The 26,871-nt window shown below is 38.7% G+C and overlaps 1 protein-coding gene across 6 annotated transcripts in view; it reads left to right on the top strand.

Annotated features, from left to right (window-relative positions):
• The window catches only part of DCDC1 (doublecortin domain containing 1), a 472,274-nt gene that overhangs the window by 37,811 nt on the left and 407,592 nt on the right, over nucleotides 1-26,871 (top strand). For all 6 annotated transcript variants that reach the window (XM_086340929.1, XM_086340926.1, XM_086340925.1 and 3 more), the window contains 3 exons: nucleotides 1,004-1,273; nucleotides 2,472-2,625; nucleotides 3,092-3,254. In XM_086340929.1, coding sequence (XP_086197055.1) covers nucleotides 1,004-1,273; nucleotides 2,472-2,625; nucleotides 3,092-3,254 — 587 coding nt within the window. The remainder of the gene's footprint in view (nucleotides 1-1,003; nucleotides 1,274-2,471; nucleotides 2,626-3,091; nucleotides 3,255-26,871) is intronic.

Genomic DNA, 26,871 nt, shown 5'->3' with positions numbered 1-26,871 from the left:
CCAGGGCCACTGATGAGTCCTTTCTCATCCACAGGTTTTCCAGTAGCTTATGAAGTTGCCCAGCTTGAGAGTTCTACCCAACAGGGGTAGTGATGAAATTAAACTTTTGAGGGAATTGAATGTATCATACAGAGTCTGCAGAAAGTTGTGTGGTATAGGAATGAGACATGTAGAGGATATTAGCAGAAGTCATGAGGAATGAGGAGGAGGAGGATAGAGATAGGTTAGGCAATAAGAGGGGCTTCCCAGATGGTGCTTTACTGCAACTTTACTCCAACCCACTAAAGTTTGCCTTCAAGGAATTCTTTCTGCACTTAAAGTTAATATACACCCAGAGTTCTAAGCAGTTTATTTAACATATATTCTCTCTTTATTAGGGGATAGTTTGCAAGTTCTTTTGAGAGTACGAGCCACCAACCCACAAAAGTTTGCCTTCAAGGAATTCTTTCTGCATTTAAAGTTAATATACATCTAGAGTTCTAAGCAGTTTATTTAACGTATATTCTCTCTTTATTAGGGGATAGTTTGCAAGTTCTCTTGAGAGTAGGAGCCACATCTCTTTAATTTTTATAATTTCTTAATATTTAGCAGAGTACTAGTGTTTAATGAATGAATGTAAGAGTTTTAAAATGTTACTCAACACTGATTCAAGCATTACATACTTTTTCTTCTTTAGTTTAAATAAGTTTAATGTTTATGAATGTGTATTTTATTTTAGGACATCTCAAGTTCAAGTTCTTTCCTAGATTATGTGAGCTACAACTACAGATTATGTGAGCATGGCCAAGTTAATTAGCCTCTCTGAGACACAACTTTTTTAATCTGTAAAGTGGGATAAAAATGTCACTCAGTTCCCAGGGATATAGTAAAGGTTAAGCAAAATACTGGCTAAGCGTGTAGTGTTTTGTCTGGCACATAGCACACAACTAGTTATTATGTGTTAGTTGTTAACAAGTGGTTACACATCAGTTCACTGTATTCTTTCTCGCATTGTTTCTTTCAGGGAGTTTATGTCATCCCAGGCAAAAGCAGTTATTAAAACTACTGAAGAGTATTTGCAGCCTCAGTTTGGCCCCAACAGACTTTTGCATTCAGCGGCAGTATCAGAAGGGTCAGGACTTCAAGATTGCTCCACACATCAAACAGCATCAGATCATAGCCATGATGAAATATCAAACCCAGATAGCTACAAATCAAACAGTAAAAACAATTCTTGTTTTATATCAGTATCCAAGAGAAACAGACCTGTCAGTGCTCCAGTGGGTCAACTGAGGTAATCAAAGTGGTTCTCTGTTCTTTTTACCTGACTGTTGAAACCTTTTCCTTTGAGCAGAATTTATAATGATTCAGTTGACTATTTCAAACATTAAAATGTAACACATCTCTAGGGGTTTTGTTTCTGCTTTTGTTTCCTTTTTTCTTTGAAAGCACCTGAGTAGAATGTTGCTAATTATATTTGTGGAAAAAAATGAGATATACGTGAGCCTGGATAATATTAACTCTGAAAGGAATAGTTGAAGCTGAATCAGGCTAAGACCATGAATATCTTGGCTTACCAGATATTTGCTTAAAAATAGAAATGCATACTTTTGATATTTAAACAGTATTTGAAATAAAATCAAATTGAAATGAACTTGTTATAACAGCATTTTGTGTATACATTTTCACATCAAGATTCTTATAATCTGTTAACCTACAAGTTTATGGATAGAAGAAAATGTTGATAAAAATAAAAATCAAACTAAGATATTCATATTCACATTATTTTCATATATTCAAATAGGTGGATATACTGTGCTTTTAATTTGCCTCACGTTTTTACTTTAAAATGTTTACTATGCAAATGTGGCATTAAGAATTAACAGGAAAAGTTAGAGAACTCAGGTAAAAGTAGAACATGTTAGTCATTTACCATGTACTTTTGCTGAGAAAAAAATAAGGATTGAAACTAGTTTTGACTGAAAGCAAACTTAGAAACCTTCTCTTACTGCCCCCAAGCAATTTGAAATGAAAGCAATGAAAGTAACTTCAGAATAAAAACTTTGGTATGATGTATTTGAATTTCAAATCTTTTAAAAAGAAATCAAATAACTTTAATAAACATGAAAAGTTAAGGGAAATTCTTAGCTGTTTTCTATTTCATGATGTTAAGACCATATTGCTATTTTCTGCTTTCTATTAGAATATGGGATATATAATTTTTTAAAGTGAATGTTGTGATGTTTTATAAATAAAATGATTTATTCTGAGATACATGTTTTACATGAACAGTTTTGGCAAATTTATCATGTATTAAATTTTTAAAAATATTTAAGTATATATAGACAATCTTATTCTATTAAAAAAATTTTTTTGAGGAATACTTAAGAACAGTCATTAGTGCTTATATGTGTTGAAAATATCCAGGATAATATTTACATAAAAATTTTTTACTAATTAACATGCACCAATTGTGTGTTTTTTTTCTTTAGAGTTGCAGAGTTCTCTTCAAAATTTAAGTGGGACCAGAACTGGCACAGACTGTCTCAAAGACACAAACTTCAACCCAGACTGATTAGAGTAACAGCTTATAAAAATGGATCTAGAACTGTCTTTGCCAAAGTTACTGTACCAACCATTACCTTGGTAACTAATATCTAAAAGTTTTCAGTGCTTTATCTCTTCCCTTATTCTTTTTATATATAGAAAGTGAGAAAGATGGCATTTATTGTTTAAAATTTTCTTTGTAGCTATCTGAATCTCTAGGTAGCTTATATGTATATACATAGATTTCACAGGCATTCCATTCATTTTTTATCAATATATAAGTAGTATATCTAATTAAACAAGTACAATGACTATATCTTATAACCTTATTAGAATGATGGAACATTCAAGGACTAGAATTTGAGAATCAACTATTCTCAGTGTTGCGATTAACCTATTTGTATATTTTCAACTGCTACAAAATAACCATATTGGTGGAGTTTCTGAGTTACTTGGCAAGTGGCTCAGTGAGTTTCTGTTTTGATCACTGCACCTTTTTGCTTAGTGGAAATGTGTTACTTTCCTTGTCCTCAGTGGCTTTCCCTTACCTCTTGTTTTCTATTAGTTGCTGGAGGAGTGCACAGAAAAGCTGAATCTGAACACGGCTGCACGACGAGTGTTCTTGGCAGACGGCACTGAAGCCCTCGAACCTGAAGACATACCCTGTGAAGCAGACGTTTATGTTTCAACAGGAGAGTCCTTTTTAGATCCATTCAAAAAAATTAAAGGTAAAAATGAAAAAAAAACTTGTATTTCTACACACAGTAAATTGCTTAAGGGGCGCAATTAAAAAATGATTTTCATCCTGTCTTTTTTGCATGGTTTAACAAAACTAATGTTTACGCATTTACAGCTCAGTAAGAGGATAATGTGCTTAATGAAAGAAAAATCCACTGACAGCCACGTTTATTGCCCTTCATTAGCATTGGTGCTTAATTTAATATAGATCTGAATAGACATTAGGGAGCCTGCAGGAGGTTAAATGGTGAAAATATAATAAATTAAATCAGAGATTATTGAATTTACTGTTTAGTTTCTGTGACACTCAACAGACATAATTCGTTAGACTTATTCTCTCAGAAAATAGCTCAAAGTTTCAAGTATCATTTATTCATTTATACTCTTGATCTTTTTTCAGATGGTATAAACATAATTTGGAAAATGTGACCAGTAATGAACATAATTCTTATATATGTATGATTTTCCTAACAAAATTCTTATAATGCCATAGCGTGTTTTATATACTTTATGTATGTATGTAACATATACATGTTTTATAATAATATAAATTATATATTTATAATGTGATATGTATAGACATACTTTTGTAGCAAAGGTCTCTTTGTAGAAAAAGAAAGTCCATTGTTTCTAACATTTTAGAAATGTGGAGATTTTCTAAAAAAAAAAATTCTTTCTTTAGTGAGAAAGAATATGTTTTAAGAGAGAAATAAAAATGCCACTATCCAAGTATGTCATACCCAGGGCCTGTTATCAAGTGCTATGTATGCTAATCACATTTAAATGACATAAGAACTTTGCCATACAAATTCAGTGTATCTAACTGCTGTATTCCCCTCTGCTTTTTCTACCTTATTAGAAGTATTTTTTTTCTGCAATTGCTATAAAGCCAGTGAACCAAAGGCAAGTCTAGGCAGTCATTGCATAAATAGAAGAAAAGTAATTCTGGAGTTCATTACAGAGGAAGTGATGAAAATTCTTCCTCTATTAATGTTATTATATAAAATGATACTAGAATTTCTATCTCTTTAAGAATACTTGATCATCAAGAAATAATTTCTTGAATTCAATAAAAAGTTCAAGGTAATTTGGTCCTTATAAAGAAACTTGTTGCTACAATACTCAGTAAAAATAAGCTATGCAGTAGTGTAGACCCAGATATTTTTCAAATTTTGTTTTTACTTTAAAATATGGCTGCCTTTATTTTGTATTCATGAATCATCTTTGTATAGAAGCATGAATCTTTGTGGGTAAATGTTTCTGTGATTTTTATATTCGGATATATATGTAATGAATACTTCCTTAAGATTCTTGGTTATTTTTATTAATAAGAAATACTTGCCTTTCTTATGATTCTGGTATTTTAGAAGAGATATATAAAAATTATTTATAGCTAAGCTTCTTAAAAGATCTGGACATGAATGCCTAAAATGACATGTTATACACATGACAAAGCCTGGTGGATGATTTTTAAATGTACAAACTGATTTCCTCCTCCTTTTTGTTTTCTCTTTTATCCTTTTCAAGCCAAGTCTAGAACAAAAAAACTTCTCTGCTTTGTCTGCACATCTTTGGCTGTGTTTCACTGTGACATGCACTGCTGTTCTTTTAGCACCAAAATGTTGGCACACACTCCTGAAAATTTCACACCATCTCTTGCTGGATCAGCAAGCTTAACCTACCAAAATCTGGTGTTGTGCAATGGTTTTTGACTGATAATCAATCTTTATGCTGCTCGACAGTTGTTGCTGGGACACGGAGTAGAGCAGGTGGCAGATGTGCCTTGTCTTTTGAGAAAAGAAATTGTAGGTGAGCTTGGACACAGACTAGCATATCACATGTCCACTAAAAAGACTTAAGTATAATGGGAAAAAAGCCATCCATGTAAGTTAAGCTCACAGATAAGCCTATAAGCCTAAAGCCTGATATTGGTTTCTTTCAGAACAAGAACATAAACACAAATAATTTATTATATATATATGTAATTTATCATATATGTGTATATAACTTGAGAGGGGTGGGGGAAATTTCACACACACACACATATATATATATATATATATCACCTACATATTCTCACCTACATATTCACGTGTACTTTTTCAAATCAGGTTAAAATGAGCTCTCTTGCATGAATGTTATAGATTATCAATAATATGCCAACTTGTCATGAGTTTACCATAAAAATAAAACATGTATGAATAGCTTTGAAAGTGGTAGATAAATTTAGAGTAAGGAGGCATTCTCAGAAGTTGGAAAATTCTACTTTCTAAAGGTAAATAAGGGGAAACACCTGGCAGAATTTGGTGTTACTGTTGCATCTTTGCAGATGAGCATGAATGTTTTATGTACAATGAACAAACAAGCATTAGAGTCAGTAAATGGTCATTATTTTAATATACTGTTTTTCATTCATTCAGCAAACATTGATTCAAAGTCTACTATGTGCCAGTCCTAGGCCAGATCAGATAATAAAAAAGGGGACTTATAATCTGATTTCTTTGTTGTCATTATTCCTTCATCTCTAATTTTAAAGAAAAAAAAATTAAACCAAATCCATTGATCCTTCAAATGAAAATTTACTCTATTTCTGGCACAGGAAAGCCAAATAAACCTATGTATATTTTGGCAATTGTATTTCCATACTTCATTGTATTCTTATTCTTTGGGAAAGTAGTATAGATAGTGAAAATTGCCTTAGAACTATTTCCAGATTTACTAAGGTAGAAAGAGACCTGCAGAACATCTCTGATTTTTTAAATACTTTACCACCCCTTTTGAGCATCACTGTTGACAACCAGTGGCACTGGATTTAATAGAAAGCCAGAGAGCTATTCATCACATACCTCCAAACACAAAGCTTTCATACAGAGGTCAAGCCAGGGTCAAGACTGACATGAAACATTCCCTGTTGAAATGCAATATTAGAATAATTCTTACATTTGAAGTTGAATGCATAAACAGAAAGATTGATTGTGTGGGGGGAAAAGCAGAAAGAATTTTTATGAAGATTATTGATGAAGATCAACTGTCTTATTAGGTCTTGTAATCTGCTATTTGAAGATTCTGAAATTTATTAATGATTCCTCTAAAAGTATGAAGATACAGTTAATGAATTGTTTCAAAGGACATTTTTAAAGTTTTCAGTTTCATGAACATACATTTTAGGTTTTATTCACAGTTTCCTGAATGTTCTGCTTCATGATAGCACAATGAAAATTCTTGCATCAGATTCATGGAATTTAAAGAGTTCAGCTCCTTTAGAACTGCTAGGAGCTGTAGGCAATGCAAACCTAGCATATAAAATGATTCATGCCCCACAGTTGCTTAAAGGTCTTAAAGAAGACGAGGGGAAAAACAGTTTGGACCTAAGTCATTAGGTCCAAGTTTCACTGTATAGAGTTTTGAGGTTGTTAAAATTTTTTTTTACTTCTGTATTTCCATTCTTTTCTATATATACTATTTTATTCTTTGGCTTTCAGAGTTTTCATTTACAGTGATTCATTTCAGTCCTGAGTTTTGTTAACCAGAAATGAAACTGAGTATTATGAACAGAATTTTACATCTTTTATATGCTGTATTGTGAAGATATAGTCACAGAAAAAAATCCATGAAGAGTATTCTTGATACTACACCTAAGATCTAAATTTAAACCTAGAGATTTCTGCTAACTGCCATGTGATCTACAAAATGAGATAATTTGCTGTGACAGCTTGTGATTGACAAGAATATGTGTGAGCACATTTAAAATAGGCCATCTTTTCATGTAGAAATAAATGTCAGTGAAATGATGGATTCTCATCATTTTAATTATTGATGATTTGGAAATATTTCAATTCCACGACATACAAGACACATTCTAAATAGCAGCATAACACTTTTTCTCATATGTGCATCAATAATGAAATGTTCTGTCATATTTTGTTTCTCAAAAAATGCATTAGTTTAATGAACCTGGATTCATGCATTATATTCTGTTCCATTATATGTCTCCTGAGTTTGTTGCTTTTTAAATGGTTGTGTTAAAAGCACAAGTTTCAAGAAGTGACTTACTACCCACATCATACCTTGCTTTTCTTGCTGCTGGATCTCAAGACAGTGCTACCGTCTACACCAGTGGCTGCATTAGTTCTCCTAAAGCTAATATTGGGCTCTGTGATGCTCACCCACAGGGTGACCACTACTTAACTTGGGCAGCTGCAGCAGGACTTAGGGTGGGTGTTCCCAAATTCTCTATTATCACTTTGAATAGTATGTACATTAAGCAAGATTGTTAGTCCATCTTCTCTCTCACTTGGCTGCATATACCAAAAGCAGGAACATGATAGTATGTAGAGAAAAAGAACTTTCTTCTGAGATAGCGCATTATTCTTTTATCTGTTTCTGCAAGGGAGGATAAAACTATAGGCAGGTATGTTATGTTTTTTCCCTATTCCAAATATTTTAAACCTATAATTAAATGTGTACAGTGCCCTTACTAGGTAATTAGATGTGGGTCTGAAGATCATTGCAAGAGATGCACCTCCCCACCCCGCAAAAAAAATTCTTAGCCAATAGAAAAATTTAGAGCAAGCGTACGGTAGCATCTCATACTGTCAAAATCTCAAATCATTGAGAAACACCTGAATTATTGACATATCATGAGTTGTTGAATTGTATATATTGCATATATTCACACAGAAGTTATACTTGTTTAATGAAGATGCCTGAGGACCTGTAACTGTCCTGATAATTTGAATACTTCCTGCAAGCCATACACTCACCATGTGCTTTAAGTATATTATGCTTTCTCTGTACAACCCCTGAGTTAATGCTACAAATCCAGTCTCTTATATGCCATTCTAAAATACAGAATTGCAGATGACCAAACAATTTTTTCATAACTCATTTGATAGCACAACCTTATTTGGTATAAATAATCAACTGTTTTGATGAAGAATAATTAATGTTTGAATTTGATATATACAATGTATTAACATTTTTTTAATTCTAAAGTTTCTACTATGGAATCACATCTGACATTAAGGGTTTTGAGTACAGCCTTTTTTGTCTGCAAATAAATTTGATACACTTTCATTCTCATGAGGATATTAACTCAGAAGAGTTATAAATACTGTCTATCACCTGGAGCTGTTTGCTGCATCGGTAAAAGTGGACAGAGAGAATACCTGCCTGATGGGAGTTCAGACAGTGTGTGAGAAGTAATTAAAAAAATTATGGTTCTGTTTAAGGAGGCAGAGGAGTAGTTAAAGAGAGACCATTCATTCATTCAATCATTTCCTCAAGAAGTATTTATTGAGTCCCTACAATATGTCAGGATATGGTGTGAACAAGACAGGTCTCATGGAGCTTAGGTTCTAATAAGGTAGAAGAAGCAACAGACATAAACATATACAGAACTAAGTAAGTTATTCAGTGACGGTGTGAAGTGTTATAAAGAAAATAAGAAGGGTGGTATCATAAAAACAAATAATGTCATGGAAACAAAAGGAGGGAGTTTAAAAACTGAGCCAAGCATTTCCAGTAACCTTGAAATCAAATCATCTAGGCGGTTGTCTATCTACCCTGCTTGCTACTTTACCTGAGAATTCATTTGTATATCCTATAGGTACTCTTTCAGGATTTTGCCTTCCAAAGCATTTGTTTTTGAAGCTTTGAGACATCTGTTAGGAGAGACATAAGAAATGCATTATCATTTAGTGGGAAGAGCACTAGACTTGAAATCAGATGATCTTGCAAGATTCTAGTCCCTCTTATATGATCTTGGGCAGACTGATCTGCACTTCAGTGTCCTTACTTGTATATCGAGGTAAAAATATCTTAAAGGAGTATTGGATATTGTCTTATTTTTCTAGAAAGCAAAGTTATTTGGAAATTAAATGTCTATAAATCCCTCATCTAAATAGAACACTGAGAATAGCATTTCGTAAGTATAACTAGGACTCCAAGTGCTGTTAAGATCCCAAGGCTAGTTATTAGAACCTCGTGTCCACTCTTACCTCCCCAGAATAGTTGCCTGGGTGTAGGGAAATAGCAACAGCACAATCATTTGGCTCTGTTTTACCATCACTACCAGGGAAGCAAACTACTCTGTGAACCTGGGCAAGTGGCTTAACCTCTCTAACCCCCAGTTTCCTCATCTATTGTATATAAACTGAGTCAATAATAAACATCTCACAGGGTAATTATAAGGAGTAAATACAATAATGTGTGTAAAAGTCTGCTGTACATAATAGGTGTCTAAAACATTGTTTTCCATCTGTTCTTTGTCTGTTTTCCCTCTTTTGCTCCATCTCTTGTTCAACTCATTTCCACTAGCTTATCATATAGACTGGCACAAGTACCTGATTTTACTACTACAGGTGCTTGCTAGGTCCAGGATCTTAAAATATTTACAACCAAGTTACAATCACAAGCAAGCACTTGTGTTACAGCATGATATAGAAATCTGAGTTAGAGTCTTTGAACTCTCACTATATTCTACTATTTGCCTTGAGAATTTTTCTGAGGTGTAAGTCAAAATCAAGTCCTTTTATGAAAGGAGCCCCAAGTGGCCTTGCTCTGCTCTATTCTGAAAGTCGTGTTTTAAAATATGTTTATGACCCAAGGCTAGCCTTAACTTTAAGCTGCCACAACTTATTTCAAGAAAGTTCATAGAAAAGTTCAGGGAAAGGGTGACAACATTTTGATTGGCACAATAGATGGGATGTTTGTAATTTTAATCAAATTTAAATTGAAGACATACTTCAAATGATATGTCAGACTCGTGTTACTGAGTTAAAATCTAATGACAACCACTGTCATTATTAGTTAAGTATAGCCATCACGCCTATAGCAATAAATGATGACACTTAAGAACATGCAGAAACAAAGAACTCAAGTATTTAGAGAAAAGGGAGTGACTAGAAACCCAGTTGAACACAGGAATGTGACCTGGATTTAATCTATTTACCAAACATAGAAGCAATTGTATTTTGAGCAGATGATATAATTGAATATAGCAGTGTGTTTTTTTACTGTCAGAGCATTTATATTTTATAAACTCATCATCTTGCACCCATGAAATGATGTGCTTCTTCATATTTAAGGTCATTATCTATACTTTCAAGACAGCCAGAGCATTAATGTATTTTCAAGTTTATTGCCCAGCTACAAGAGAATTAATTTTTTCTAAAAGATTTTTAATAAGCTTTTGGATTTGACATTGCAAGTTTGCTGCTTTTATTCTGGTGACCGAAGAAGGCAGTATTCTCTTTGCCTGGCACATGCAAAATGGAAAATTACAACTTGGGGAACACCCAGATTTATTTAATTTCATGACAGGCATTGGCTTTTTTGAAGTAGGCTGAGAAAATGTGGTGATGTTGTAAATAGACCTTCTAATGCTAGAACATGCTTTATCTTTATCATGATTTGGTTATAAACAAAACGTGAAAATAAAATAGAATGTGAGTTCTTCAAAATAAATTATTGGGGCATAATGTTCTGAGTGCTGCCAGAGAGTAAGTATATGAACATAAACAGTCAAGGGACTTGGCTGGGATATATAGCCCTTTGGGGAAGTTTTTCCCAAGGTTTTGCCCAACCTCCACTAGAACTTCAGTGGAGTGCAGGCCCCACTCCAGTCCTTACCCAGAGGGTCATGAGGCTTTGGAACCCAAAGGTGTAGCTACCAAATTTAGGTGTAGCTACCAAAATTAGGTGTAGCTACCAAAATTAGGAGGAGATGAGATGATAGTGAGAATAGGACCCCTTCTTTGACAGTTGCATGTGTGGGGACAGGGAATTTGCTGAGAGTACTGTCAATAAGGGGAAGATTGAAGAACCCTTCAAAGGGGACTTCCAAGTCTCCTGCTTTTGAGACTCCTGGATGGACAGGCATTGTATTTGGTCCTATTTTCTGGGGAGGTTGTCACTAGTCATTATCCTCAGTGTGCTCTTTTGTAGTCATCAGACTTGTAATGACAGTTGTCCTCTCTAAACCAGGCTTCCTTAGGACATAAAACATGGCTGCCTTGTTCACCATCTTTTTGAGGCGGGCACAGGGCCTGGCACTTAATAGATGCTCAACAAACGTTGCTTAGTGGTTGAATGAAACCAAATAGGTACTATGGTGAACCATGCATATTCCATGGTGGGAGGGGAGGTAAAGAGGAGAAGGCAATGGCACCCCACTCCAGTACTCTTGCCTGACAAATCCCATGGATGGAGGAGCCTGGTAGGCTGCAGTCCATGGGGTCTCTAGGAGTTGGACACGACTGAGCGTCTTCACTTTCACTTTCACTTTCATGCATTGGAGAAGGAAATGGCAACCCACTCCAGTGTTCTTGCCTGGAGAATCCCAGAGACGGGGCTGCCGTCTCTGGGGTTGCATCGAGTTGGACACGACTGAAGTGACTTAGCAGCAGCAGTAGCAGTAGAGCATCCTTTTGGGCCATCAGTGAGTGGACATTTAGAAGGAGTATATTAAAATTCCCTATCCCAAATTCTTGTGTAGATTTGTGAATGTTCCTGTTTGGCAAGGAGCTAGAGTAAGCCAGCCCAAAAATAATTCCATGGCAGAAAGGCTAATGGTGATGCTAATGGTTTTCTGAGACCAGACAATGGTCCAAAGTGGAATGCTGGGATAAATGATTCTTCCAGGAACTTATAGATCTGAGATTTTCAGTCTTCCCACACCCTGTAAGGAATGCCCCTTCTTACCCATTCCCTCCCCTCAGTCTTTTTTTTTCTCTTTTGATGGTTGGAGAAGGCAGAGGAGAGGCTCTCTTCTTCATTTAACATTTCCCTTTATATTTCTCATAGTAACCTTGCATACAATAGGTGGTTATTAACTATTATTGAAAGTAAGAAAGCAAGAAAGAGGAGATGATGTGACCTTTGGGAAGGTTTAGGGCCACTGCTTCCTGTTGAGCAGAGTTGAAGGACCCAGAGCTGGGTGGGGGTGGGGAGGCTGATTTCCAGTTCTAACAGGTACCAGATAGCCTCAGCCCTGGGAGGGATGTCGAGGTTGTGAGATGAGACAAAAGACAGAAGCGTAGGAAGCAGTTGTTGGCTCTGCATAGCTAGTATGTTTCCTGAGACGTTCAAGGTGGGTTTAGATGGCAGCACCTTTCTTGTTTTAATACTCAGGCTAGCTTCCTGCCCCCCGTGCCTGAGAGCCCCCTCACCACTTGATTCTTCCTCATTCCACCCACTGCTAGCCTCAGTTAATCCTCTTCCTCACCAGGGCCAAAACCTGTTCAGGTCTGTATTGAGCATCCTTGGGTACTCCATACTGGCATGGGATCAGATTCTGTTTTCCTTCTTGCCTTTGGAAGTAATAATGTTTACCCTGGCTATCTTAAATTGAAGAAAATAGGGAAAACTACCAGACCATTCAGGTATGACCTAAATCAAATCCCTTTATACAGTGGAAGTGACAAATAGATACAAGGTATTAGATCTGATAGAGTGCCTGAAGTACTGTGGATGGAGGTTCATGACATTGTACAGGAAGCAGTGATCAAGACCAAAAGGCAAAATAGTTGTGTGAGCAGGCCTTACAAATAGCTGAGAAAAGAAGAGAAGCGAAAGGCAAAGGAGAAAAGGAAAGATATACCCATTTGAATGCAGAGTTCCAAAGAATAGCAAGGGGAGATAAGAAAGCCTTCCTCAGTGATCAATGCAAAGAAACAGAGGAAAACAATGGAATGGGAAAGACTAGAGATCTCTTCAAGAAAATTAGAGATACCAAGGGAAATTTCATGCAAAGATGGGCACAATAAAGGACAGAAATGGTATGGACCTAACAGAAGCAGAAGATATTAAGAAGAGGTGGCAAGAATACACAGAAGAACTATACAAAAAAGATCATGATCAAGATAACCATGATGGTGTGATCACTCACCTAAAACCAGACATCCTGGAATGTGAAGTCAAGTGGGCCTTAGGAAGCATCTCTACAAACAAAGCTAGTGGAGGTGATGGAATCTCAGTTGAGCTATATCAAATGCTAAAAGATGATGCTGTGAAAGTGCTGCACTCAATACGCCAGCAAATTTGGAAAACTCAGCAGTGGCTGCAGGACTGGAAAAGGTCAGTTTTCATTCCAATCCCAAAGAAAGGCAATGCCAAAGAATGTTCAAACTACCACACAATTGCACTCATCCCACACGCTAGCAAAGTAATGCTCAAAATTCGCCAAGCCAGAATTCAACAGTACATAAACGATGAGCTTCCAGACGTTCAAGCTGGATTTAGAAAAGGCAGAGGAACCAGAGATCAAATAGCCAACATCCGCTGGATCATCAAAAAAGCAAGAGAGTTCCAGAAAAACTGTGTGGATCACAATAAACTGTGGAAAATTCTGAAAGAGATAGGAATACCAGACCACCTGACCTGCCTCCTGAGAAATATGTATGCAGGTCAAGAAGCGACAGTTAGAACTGGACATGGAACAACAGACAGGTTCCAAATCAGGAAAGGAGTATGTCAAGGCTTTATATTGCCACCCTACTTATTTAACTTATATGCAGGGTACATCATGAGAAATGCTGTACTGGATGAAGCACAAGCTAGAATCAAGATTGCCGGGAGAAATATCAATAACCTCAGATATGCATATGACACCACCCTTATGGCAGAAAGTGAAGAAGAACTAAAGGGCCTCTTGATGAAAGTGAAAGAGGAGAGTGAAAAAGTTGGCTTAAAACTCAACATTCAGAAAACTAAGATCATGGCATCTGGTCCCATCAGTTCATGGCAAATAGATGGGGAAACAGTGGAAACAGTGACACTTTATTTTGGGGGGGCTCCAAAATCACTGCAGATGGTGATTGCAGCCATGAAATTAAAAGATGCTTACTCCTTGGAAGAAAAGTTATGACCAACCTAGACAGCATATTAAAAAGCAAAGACATTACTTTGCCAACAAAGGTCCGTCTAGTCAAGGCTATGGTTTTTCCAGTAGTCAGGTAAAGACATTACTTTGCCAACAAAGGTCCGTCTAGTCAAGGCTATGGTTTTTCCAGTAGTCAGGTACGGATGTGAGAGTTGGACTATAGAGAAAGCCGAGCACCGAAGAATTGATGCTTTTGAACTGTGGTGTTGGAGAAGACTCTTGAGAGTCCCTTGGACTGCAAGGAGATCCAACCAGTCCACCCTAAATGAAATCAGTCCTGAATATTCATTGGAAGGACTTATGTTGAAGCTGAAACTCCCAATATTTTGGTCACCTGATTCGAAGAACTGACTCACTGGAAAACACCCTGATGCTGGGAAAGATTGAAGGCAGTAGGAGAAGGGGAGGACAGAGGATGAGATGGTTGGATGACATCACCAACTCAATGGACATGCATTTGGGTAGGCTCTGGGAGTTGGTGATGGACAGGGAGGCCAGGTGTGCCGCAGTCCATGGGGTCACAAAGAGTCGGACACAACTGAATGACTAAACTGAACTGAACTGAACTGAAATGGCTGTCAGCCCTCACCACCTTTCTTCATATGAAGGCATAGGTCCCTGGAGTGGTGATGTTAAGAAGATACCCCTTGTGTTGCTAAATGCGAGGGTTCCCTAATCCTCCAGTTGGCTCTCAGACAGGAGGCCCATGCCCCACACTTTGAGAAGTGATGATTCAGACCTTACCCCAACAGCTTTGTTTTGTAGGGAAATGGGTGTTGCCTTCATGTAAAGGAGATTTTTCCAGTAGTTCCTTCTATCCAGAAGATTAGAATGGCTTGCTCCGGGGAGTGTGGTTTCCCTGCCTTGTGCAGCAGCTCTGATCTGCATTAGCTTAGGCCTGCCTTCCTTGCTCCAGCTCTGGCCTCTCAGTTTTCCATGTCCTCCCAACGGTCCATCATATTGTTGCCTGACTCTGGATTTTCACCTGCAGTGTTTTCTCTTCTTGGAGTATGCTCTCCCTCTCTTGCCCACTCCAAGTGTGCTTCAAGTCTGACCTCACATCCTTCCCCTGGAAAGCCTTTCTTGCTGACCACAGGCTGTGGCAGGTGCTGCTGCTCCAGGCTCCCTTGACACCCTGGGGCATCTCTGACTAGGCACGTGCTGTAGTGTGTGTTGTTTTCCCAAAGAACTGTGAGGTACCCCCCGTGCAGCCTCTCTAGCACGGAACATGTGTTGGAGACTCAATGAATGTATGTTGAATGAGTGATTGAGTAAATGAAATGGGTAGGTAGAATCAATAATTTTTAAAGTTTCATGGGTTTTACAGTTCTGAACCAAGCTAAGTAATTCACTAAGCTTCTGACTGTTCTGCTGCTTCTTTCTCTGAGCTGTTCTCCATGATACATATTCTGGTTTCTGAGTAAGTTCAAGGAGGGATATGGTAATGAAAAAACTAATTAATTATGAGTATAAAAATGTAATCTTTTTCCAATATTCAGAGAAAATATAAGTCAAGGTAATATAAACCTGAAAATATTACCTAATATCCACCTAATGAAATAATAGTTATACTCTGATCTGACATGTTTGACAAATAGTCTGCAAATATTTAGAGAGCATTTACTATAGGAGTAAACACTATTTCAGGTGCTGTCTCTGCAGCAGGGAACAAATGCTTACATTGAAAATGTATGATCAACTTTTATTATTTTGTTAAACCTCCAGCAAGTGTACTGTTTACAACATACTGGATACGAGAGGTTGTTGTTTAGTTGCTTAGTCATGTCCAACTCTTTTGTGACCCCATGGACCATAACCCGACAGGGTCCTCTGTCCACAGATTTTCCTGGCAAGAATACTGGAGTGGGTTGCCATTTCCTTTTCCAGGAGATAGGTCTTCCTGATCCAGGAATCAAACCTGCGTCTTCTGCGTTGGCAGGCTGACTCTTTACCAGTGTACCACCTGGGAAGTGCACATACCAGAGGTGCACAGATGAGAAAACAGTTCCTACAATTGAAATGTTCAGAGTCTTAAGGGACACACGTGTAGAAACAGTTCAATAAAATGAGGGGTACTCATTCTCAATAAGGTGAGGCTGTGAAGCCTGAAGAAAGTAGATTAAAGGTGGTGGCACTGAGTTGAGGAGGAAAGAAGATGGAGAGGGAAAGTCATGATCAAAAGTTGGAATAAGAGCATGGTGTGTGCCAGTCATTTATTCACAGCTCCCTGCACCTCTGCAGAGGAGTATTCTCTCAGACTCCTTTACTGCAGTGGTTCTCAGCTAGAGAAAATTTTGTGTCCTGGCAAACATTTAGCAAAGTCTGAAAACGTTTTTTGGTTGTCCCAATTGGAGAAGGTCCCAATGGCATCTAGTGAGTAGAGGCCAGTGTTACTCACTCAGTTGTGTCTGACTGCGACCCCATGAACTATAGCCTGCCAAGCTCCTCTGTCCATGGAAATCTCCAGGCAAGAATACTGGAGCAGGTAGCCACTCCCTTCTCCAGGGAATCTCCCCCACCCAGCGATTGAATCAGGGTCTCCTGCGTTGCAGGCTGATTCTTTGCCATCTGAGCCGAATCTGCCTTCAATGCAGGAGATGCGGGATACAGTTGCTTAATTTCTTCAGATCTTGTTTACCTCATCTATGAAATGAAGATGATAATATTATCTCTTCCTAAAGTTTAGAGGATAAAACCAGTTAGTGTTTATAAAGCACTTAACACATTGCTTTCCATAGGCTAAGTTCTTGGTGAAAATCATGAGGATAATAATATCAGCAATGTTTGCTGTATTTCATATTTATACAAAAGTGTTCTATCTGTATAAATGTCTTTCATTCATAAAATGGGTAAGGAGAAATATTATTATTGTCATTTTTTCAGATAAGAAAACTAAGACAAATAAAATTGACTTATTTTGCATTTACAGAGTTGCTGCTGCCGCTGCTGCTAAGTCGCTTCAGTCGTGTCCGACTCTGTGCGACCCCAGAGACGGCAGCCCCCCAGGCTCCCCTGTCCCTGGGATTCTCCAGGCAAGAACACTGGAGTGGGTTGCCATTTCCTTCTCCAATGCATGAAAGTGAAGTTGCTCAGTCATGTCCGACTCCTAGCGACCCCATAGACTGCAGCCTACCAGGCTCCTCTGTCCATGGGATTTTCCAGGCAAGAGTACTGGAGTGGGGTGCCATTGCCTTCTCCAAGTTACAGAGTTACTAGAGGGCAAAGTTAAGGTTTGGATCCCCGAGTTTGGCTTTAGCCCCCTTGCTTTTAATGCTTTGGTGCTTATCTAATATATTATTAATGTGTTTTAGTCATGATTAGTATTATTTTATTAGGCTGTTTTACAGGTTGGTTTAAAAATTCTTTATTTGTATAAAATGTTTTATGTATTTCCAATAGTATTTCTATGTTTATCAACAAGAATCTGAAAAGTTGGAGTACCTTTAAAAACAACTGTATATAATTTATATTGTAAAGGATAATTTCAAATTTATCTGAATATTTTCTTTATTATGTGGTCTTCCTAGATCTACCTAGAGTTCTTTCAGAAAACCTATTTGGAACTTCAGAAATGTTATCTTTTAAATTTTTTAGGCTGCCTATTTTTTTAAGTAAAGTATCCTTAAGTGTTTTTAGGTAATAGAGTCATGAATATATTCCTTTTATTGGAATAAAAGGAATTTATTATAAAATAAAAGGAATAATAAAGATTATCCATCCATTCATTCAGCACTTATCGAGCGCCTACTCCACGCCTCAGGCAAGCAATGCGTGTTTAGCCAGGGAGGCGCGAAGTGATAGTGTGGGGTTAGTTCAGTGGTAGATGCCTTCACAGAGAGCAGGTGTCCAAGCTGGAAAAGGCTTCCTAGAAGAGACGAGCCAAGGGAAACCTTGAGGAAAACATAAGCATTTACCTGAAATATACTCTGAATTCATCCCAGTCTATTCCACTCCTTCTAGACCTTCATTTGCCAAGCTGTTCTCCTTAACAGGTTTTCTTCTTTTCATAAAAAAATTGTATCCCATTGTGGTCATTAGTGGACATCAAGGTGGTATAAAAATCATATTTAAATCCGTAACGGGGAGAGGTGGGGAATAAAGATGGTAGGTACACACAAAAAGGCCATGAAGTTTATTTCGCATAATTAGTATGTTATGAAAAGGGCTTCCCTGGTGGCTCAGCAGTAAAGAATCTGCCTGCAATGCAGGAGATGCCAGTTTGATCCCTGGGTTGGGAAGATCCCCTGAAAGAGGAAATGGCAACCGACTCTAGTATTGTTGCTTGGGAAATCCCATGGACAGAGGAGTCTGGCAGTCTACAGTCCATGGGGTCGCGAAAGAGTCAGACACGACTTAGTGACTAAACAACAAACTATACCGTGCGCAGTGAACTTGTGTATACCCTGGAGCAACTAATAAGAAATACAGGCTTGATACCTACCTTTCCAAAGGTTTAAGCATGGAAGCAGAAGTAGGATATATACTTTTAAGATATTTACATAATAATTCCACGTGGTTTACGCTCTTTACCTAACAGGTAGTACTGGCATGTGGAAGGTTCTCAAACATTGTTGAACGGATGAATATAAGGGACAGGCTGCAAACGCTCAAAGGATTCAGGAGACTACAGGTCATTGCAAGCTGGAGCACTAAAGGAGGATCTTAAACTGGATGTTGAGAAGGACTTGAGTCTCAATAAGTGAAGGGCAATGGGCTTAAAGATGAACTTGATGTGCTCAAGGAATAATTAACAGGTCAGCATAGGTAAAAGTGGTAAATTTGGATAGTGTCACATTGTTGGTAAACTCTTCTGTTAGTCTCCTTTCAAGAGAAGAGACTATGTCATATTCCTTGCGCAGGGTCTGGCACATAAGATGGACACAATAAGTGTTGACTGCTTGACCTACTGACAGTCAGACATACAGACTGGGTGACAGGTAGAAAACTTCAAAAGCTAACTCCAAGAAGTTTTTTTGGGGCAATGATAAAATTAATGATTAGGGAAATTTGGCTGTAATTGGAGTATAGAATGTCAGATGTAATGGAGGAGGATCAAATACAGTTAGGAAGCTCTTGCAGATGATAGGAGGCTGAGAGAGAAGTGGGCAAGTGGGACTGGAAAGGAAGCGTTTAAGAGTTATTGAGAAGAAATGACAGGTGAAAGTTAGGTTTCCTGTCTTTGACTCAGTCTGAGGTCAGGTGCCCTAGAAGCAGAGCCTGAGATGGGGAGTTTTGTACAGGGGACTCAGTGAGGGACTGTTGGGTGAGACCTGTGGAGGAGTGAGGGAGGTAGCAGACAGAAGAGGCAGAAGCTCAGCCAAGCCCTGTGTGCTGCTAAGTCCAGCCCCAGTAGGGAGTGGGAAGCACACCACTCAGCTGCCCCTCCCAGAAGCAAGGGGACTATCTGTTGTGTCTCCCCAGTTCCTGGCTGTGCACTGTCCTCTGAGTAGGAGGGAAGAGCTCATCACCTCACAGGCATTGCCTAGCCAGGTGGCTGGTTCCTTTCAGCCAATGACAGGTCCCGGGAGAAGGGTCAGCTATGAGGTGTTGATGGCCAGGACTCACAAGTGGAGTTTGGGGGCACTAGGCTGATTAAAAGGAATCCGGGGGAACCACCAGTGTTTCCTACACTCTGTCCCAGTCTGCTCTTCATAAGGGGCTCTGCTGAGGACCTTCAGTGGCTTCCCATCACATCCAGAATAAAAGCCAAACCCCTTATCCTGGCCGACCACCATCTGCCCCTTTCTACCTTTTAGCTTTATCCATACACATTCTCTCCTTGTCCAAATTTCTTTACTGTTCTTTCTCAAACACACCCAGCTCATTCTCACCTCAGAGAGTTAGTGCTTGATTTTCTCTCTGTCTGAAATGCTCCTTCCCTGAGACTTTCATCACTAACTTATCATTCTGGCCTCTCGACTCAGATGTTCCCTCTTCAGAAAGGCCATCCACTGTTGTCTCTTGCCAAGAGTCTGTGATCTGTACAAACTCTTCTGTCCTTCTCACAGCTGCCACTTGATGCCTTGAGAAGTGAACACCCAATACATGTCATTGAATGAATAAGCATTTGCTTCAGAGAAATAAATAAGAGACAAGGGTTCAATATCTCCCTGCGATAGTGAAAAGCTGTGGAAACGGTGGAAACAGTGACAGAAATAAGTGATGTGAGGGTGCATCAACTTGTACAAAAGGATGTAAAACTTTTTTTCAGACATTTTGATCTTGAGGATATTGTGGAAAATGCAAGATAGAGACAGAACTGTGTAATGATTTGGGGTGTAGTTTCTATAACTGAATTCATATTCTGGCACAACCACCTATAAGCTGCAAGATATTAGGCAAGTTATTTAATTTCTCAATACCTCAATTCACTTGTAAATGAGGATAATGATATAATAATTGTATTACAGTCCTTCCATAAAGTCATTAAGAGGACTCAGTTCAGTTCAGTCACTCAGTCGTGTCTGATTCTTTGCGACTCCATGAACCGCAGCACACCAGGCCTCTCTGTCCATCACCAACTTCCGGAGTCCACCCAAACCCATGTCCATTCAGTCGGTGATGCCATCCAACCATCTCATCCTCTGTCATCCACTTCTCCTGCCCTCAGTCTTTCCCAGCATCAGGGTCTTTTCCAATGAGTCAGCTCTTTGCATCAGGTGGCCAAAGTATGGGGGTTTCAGCTTCAACATCGGTCCCTCCAATGAACACCCAGGACTGATCTCCTTTAGGATGGACTGGTTGGATCTCCTTGCAGTCCAAGGGACTCTCAAGAGTCTTCTCCAACACCACAGTTCAAAAGCATCAATTCTTCGGCACTCAGCTTTCTTTATAGTCCAAATCTCATGACCACTGGAAAAACCATAGCCTGGACTAGATGGACCATGTTGGCAAAATAATGTCTCTGGTTTTTAATATGCTGTCTAGGTTGGTCATAACTTTCCTTCCAAGGAGTAAACATCTTTTAATTTCATGGCTTCAATTACCATCTGCAGTGATTTTGGAGCCCAGAAAAATAAAGTCAGCCACTGTTTCCACTGTTTCCCCATCTATTTGCCATGAAGTGATGGGACTGGATGCCATGATCTTAGTTTTCTGAATGTTGAGCTTTAAGCCAACTTTTTCACTCTCCTCTTTCAGTTTCATCAAGAGGCTCTTTAGTTCTTCTTCACTTTCTGCCATAAGGGTGGTGTCATCTGCATATCTGAGGTTATTGATATTTCGCCCAGCAATCTTGATTCCAGCTTGTGCTTCCTCCAGCCCAGCATTTCTCATGATGTACTCTCCATATAAATTAAATAAGTAGGGGACAATATACAGTCTTGACGTACTCCTTTCCTGATTTGGAACCAGTCTGTTGTTCCATCTCCAGTTCTAACTGTTGCTTCTTGACCTGCATACATATTTCTCAAGAGGCAGGTCAGGTGGTATGGTATTCCCGTCTCTTTCAGAATTTTCCACAGTTTATTGTGATCCACACAGTCAAAGGTGTTGGCATTGAGAGGACTAGATGAGTTAAAACCCGTAAGTCATATAAAACAGTTTCTGGCTAATAGCATTATTTTGAATGGAATTTCAGGAGTTCTGCACATAGGGCAGACAGTCAAAACCAGGGCTGGGGTCTGGGAGAGACTAATGCAGCACATACAGGACAAGATTTAAGGGGGCCCTCACTTCGATGGTTGTGTGCTTGCCCCACCCTGAGCATGTTTCCCCAAATTTTGCATCTTTGTCCCTTCACTTGCCTCACCCAAATCCTGTCCTGGGCGAAAGAATCAAAGAGAAAAATGGTTTGTTGGTAAGACTCTAAATCCAGTACTTGTCACACCTCCTCCATCTGGCCTTGGTGGGAATGGTTTCTTGCTATTACTGATCTCTTGGTTGTGTCACTGTCCTTTTGTTGCTTTGTGGTCTTTTCCATCACTTACATAACCAATTCCCCGCAGTCTGTCTCTCTTCTCAAGTACTCTGAGTGGATTCTGTTTTCCTGGTTGGACTCTAATGGTTCAGTATAGTCCGCTGCTGCTAAGTCGCTTCAGTTGTGTCCGATTCTGTGCGACCCCAGAGACGGCAGCCCACCGGGCTCCCCCATCCCTGGGATTTTCCAGGCAAGAACACTGGAGTGGGTTGCCATTTCCTTCTCCAATGCATGAAAGTGAAAAGTGAAAGTGAAGTCGCTCAGTCATGTCTGACTCTTCGTGACCCCATGGACTGCAGCCCACCAGGCTCCTCTGTCCATGGAATTTTCCAGGCAAGAGTACTGGAGTGGGATGCCATTGAGCTACATAATAAGCATGGGATTTCAGGGATGCAGGAGGAGAAGCCGACATTTATGGAGTGATTTCAGTGTGTTCGGTACTTTTCCTTGTAAGATAATTAATCCTCATCAGGTGGTGGAATGGAGCCCACTGCATACTTTGTAGATGAGAAATCAGAGATGCAAGGAGGTGTAACTCATCTGGGGCTCCTAAGTAGCAGAGCTGAGATTCAAACCTAGTTTAAAGGTTTATACCCTTTAAACATCTGGAGGGTCTCCACATTGTGGGTACACTCCTATCAAAGTACAGGAATTTATTTTATTTTTTTCCCAGTGAGAGATCCTTTTTATTTTCAGAGAGATACTCACCATTAGTAGTCTCCTTCCTCCTCCTCTGCCTCCCCTCTTTCTCATTTTCCTTCTCCTTTCTTTCTTTCTTTGATGAAATTCACATAACATAAAATTAATCATTTAAAGTGAACAACCAGTGGCATTTAGTACATTTTCAGTGTTGTGCAACCACACTATCTATTCCAAAGCATTCCCGTCATTCAAAATATTCCCCTTATCCATTTGTTTCTCCCTACTATCTTCTCTTCTAGCCCCTGGCACACATCTGTTTCAATTCTGTTTCTGTGGAGTTACCTATTCTGGATAGTTCTTATAAATGGAATTATACAGTATATATCCTTTTTTCATTTATTTATTTATTTATTTTTGACTATCATTTCTTTTTCTTTAATTAAAAAGATTTTATTGGAGTATAGTCGCTTTACAATGTTGGGTTAGTTTCTGCCTTACAGCAAAGTGAATCAGCTATCCGTGTACACATATCCCCTCTTTTTTGATGCTCCTTCCCATTTAGATCACCACAGAGCACTGAGTAGGGTTCCCTGTGCTGTACAGTCGGTTCTCCTCAGTTACCTATTTTATACATAGTATTGTATAAATGTCAATCCCAATTTCCTACTCCATTCCACTTCTCCTTCCCCCTTTTATATCCATAGGTTCTCTACATCTATGTGTCTATTTATGCTTTGCAAATAAGTTCATCTGTACCATTTTTCTATATTTCACATATATGTGTTAATATACTACATTTGTTTTTCTCTTTTTGACTTACTTAACTTTGGGTGACAGTCTCTAGGTCCATCCACATTTCTGCTAATGGCACAATTTCATTTTTTATGGCTGAGATTCAAGGGATTAGATTTGGTAAACAGAGTGCCTGAAGAACTATGGACAGAGGTTCATAACATGGTAAAGGAGGTGGTGACCAAAATCATCCCCCAAAAAATGAAATGCAAGAAGGCAAAGTGGTTATCTGAGAAGGCTTTACAAATAGCTGAAAAAAGAAGAGAAGCAAAAGGCAAAGGAGAAAGGGAAAGATATACCCAAATGAATGCAAGAGAATAACAAGAAGAGATAAGAAGACCTTCTTAAGTGAATGATGCAAAGAAATAGAGGAAAACAATAGAATGGGAAAGACTAGATATCGCTTCAAGAAAATTGGAGATATCAAGGGAATATTTCATGTGAGGATGGGCATGATAAAGGACAGAAATGGTAAGGACCTAACAGAAGCAAAAGAGATTAAGAAGAGGTGGCAAGAATACAAAGAAGGACTGTATAAAAATATATCTTAATGACTTAAATAACAATGATGGATTGTCACTCACCTAGAGCCAGCATCTTGAAGTGTGAAGCCAAGTGGGCCTTAGGAAACATTACTATGAACAAAGCTAGTGGAGGTGATGGAATTCCAGCTGAGCTATTTCAAATCCTAAAAGATGATGCTATTGAAGTGCTGCACTCAATACATCAGCAAATTTGGAAAACTTAGCAGTAGCCACAGGACTGAAAAGGTCAGTTTTCATCCCAATCCCAAAGAAGGGCAATGTGAGTTCAAACTACTGTACAGTTGCTCTCAGTTCACATGCTTGCAAGGTAATGCTCAAAATCCTTCAAGCTAGGCTTCAACAATACATGAATTGAGAACCTCCAGAGGTCAAAACTGGACTTAGAAAAGGCAGAGGAACCAGAGATCAAATTACCGTCATTCCTTGGATCACAGAAAATGCTAGAGAATTTCAGAAAAACATCTACTTTTGCTTCACTGACTATACTAAAGCCTTTGACTATGTGGATCACAACAAACTGTGGAAAATTCTTAAAGAGATGGAAATACCAGACCACCTTACCTATTTCCTGAGAAACTAGTATGTGGGTCAAGAAACAACAGTTAGAACCAGACGTGGAACAATAGACTGGTTCCAGTTTGGGAAAGGAGTATGTCAAGGCTGTATTTGGTCACTTTGCTTATTTAACTTGTATGCAGGGCACAGTATTCAAAATGCTGGACTGGGATGAATCACAAGCTGGAATCAAAGTTGCCTGGAGAAATATCAACAGCCTCAAATATGCAGATACCGCTCTAAAGTCAGAAAGTGAAGAGAAACTAAACAGTCTTCTGATGAAAGTGAAAGAGCGAAGTGAAAAAGCTGACTTAAAGCTCAACATTCAAAAAAACGAAGATCATGGCATCTGGTCCCATCACTTCATGGCAAATAGAAGTTGAAAAAGTTCAAGCAGTTACAGATTTTATTTTCTTGGGCTCCAAAATCAGTGCAGATGGTGATTGCAGCCATGAAATTAAAAGATGTTTGCTCCTTGGAAGGAAAGCTATGACAAACCTAGTTAGCATATTACTAAGCAGAGACTTGACTTTGCCAACAAAGGTCCATATTGTCAAAACTATGGTTTTTCCAGTAGTCATGTACAGATGTGAGAGTTGGACCATAAAGAAGGCTAAGTGCTGAAGAATTGATGCTTTTGAATTGTGGTGCTGGAGAATACTTTTGAGAGTCCCTTGGACTGCAAGGAGATCAAACTGGTCAGTCTTACAAGGAAATCAACCCTTAGTATTCATTGGAAGGATCGATGCTGAAGCCAAAACTCCAATACTTTGGCCACCTGAAGCAAAGAGGCGACTCAGTAGAAAAGACCCCGAGGACAGGAGAAGAGGGTGGCAGAGAATGAGATGGTTAGATAGTTATCACCAACTCAATGGATAGAAGCCAATGGCACCCCACTCCAGTACTCTTGCCTGGAAAATCCCATGGATGGAGGAGCCTCCGTGGGGTCACTAAGAGTTGTACACGACTGAGCGACTTCACTCTCACTTTTCACTTTCATGCATTGGAGAAGGAAATGGCAACCCACTCCAGTGTTCTTGCCTGGAGAATCCCAGGGACAGGGGAGCCTGGTGGGCTGCCATCTATGGGGTCTCACAGAGTCAGACATGACTGAAGTGACTTAGCAGCAGCAGCAGCAGCAGCAATGGATAGAGTTTGAGCAAATCATGGGAGATAGTGAAGAAAAGGAAAGCCTCACATGCTGCAGTTCATGGGGGCAGAGTTGGATACGACTTAGCAACTAAACAACAGCAACAAAAGTGTTCCCTTGTATATACATAGTACTTCTTCATCCCTTCCTCCCTTGATGGACATTTAGGTTGTTTCCATGCCCTGGCTATTGTATATAGTGCTGCAGTAAACATTGGGGTGCATGTGTCTCTGAATTATGGTTTTCTCTGCGTATATGATGAGGAGTGGGATGGCTGTGTCATAGAGTAGTTCTATTTTAAGTTTTCTAAGGAACCTCCATACTGTTCTCCCTAGTTACTGTATCAATTTACATTCTCACCAATAGTATAGGAGGCTTCCCTTTTTTGCACACCCTCTCCAGCATTTATTATCTGTAGACTTTTTAATGATGGCCATTCTGACTGTTTTGGGGTGATGCCTCATTTTGATTTGCGTTTCTTTGTAATTAGTGATGTTGATTATGCTCTTTGACTTAGCCTAATATTTTGTGGATCATCTACATTGTAGTATGTATCAGTACTTTATTATTTTTATTGCTGAATCACATTCCTTCATATAAAAATATATATATACACACACACATATATATATATACCACAATTTATTTTTCCATTTATCCATCAGTAGGGATTTGGTTTATATCTGTAACTATTGTGAATGGTGCTGCTATGAACATACATGTGCATACATACAGTTATTTGACCACCTGTTTTCAATTCTTTCAGGCATATATGGTCTCATTAACTTCTATTTATTTTTCTAATTCTAATTCCTATCTGTTTAAGATTATTTAGTTGCTAAGTCATGTCCAAGTCTTTGCCATCCATGGACTATAGCCCACCAGGCTACAGTCCTCTGTCCTTGGGATTCTCCAGGCAAGAATACTGGAGTGGGTTGCCATTTTCTTCTCCGATTTAAGATTACAAAGTGATAAAATATGTCATTAATTTCTGTGAAGTTTTTTCTCTTCTTTAAATCTTAATCATATTTATAATCTCCTAGTTTTAATTTATTCTCTAAGTTTTGCTTTTATTTCTGCTCACTGTATGTGTGTGTACATGTATGTATGTGTGAGTCTGTAT

This window comes from Bos grunniens, chromosome 15, assembly GCF_055505025.1.
Source record: "Bos grunniens cultivar Pamir isolate PY7600 chromosome 15, Bosgru_T2T1.0, whole genome shotgun sequence".
NCBI classification, from domain to species: domain Eukaryota; kingdom Metazoa; phylum Chordata; class Mammalia; order Artiodactyla; family Bovidae; genus Bos; species Bos grunniens.
This window is presented reverse-complemented; position numbering and strand designations above follow the sequence as displayed.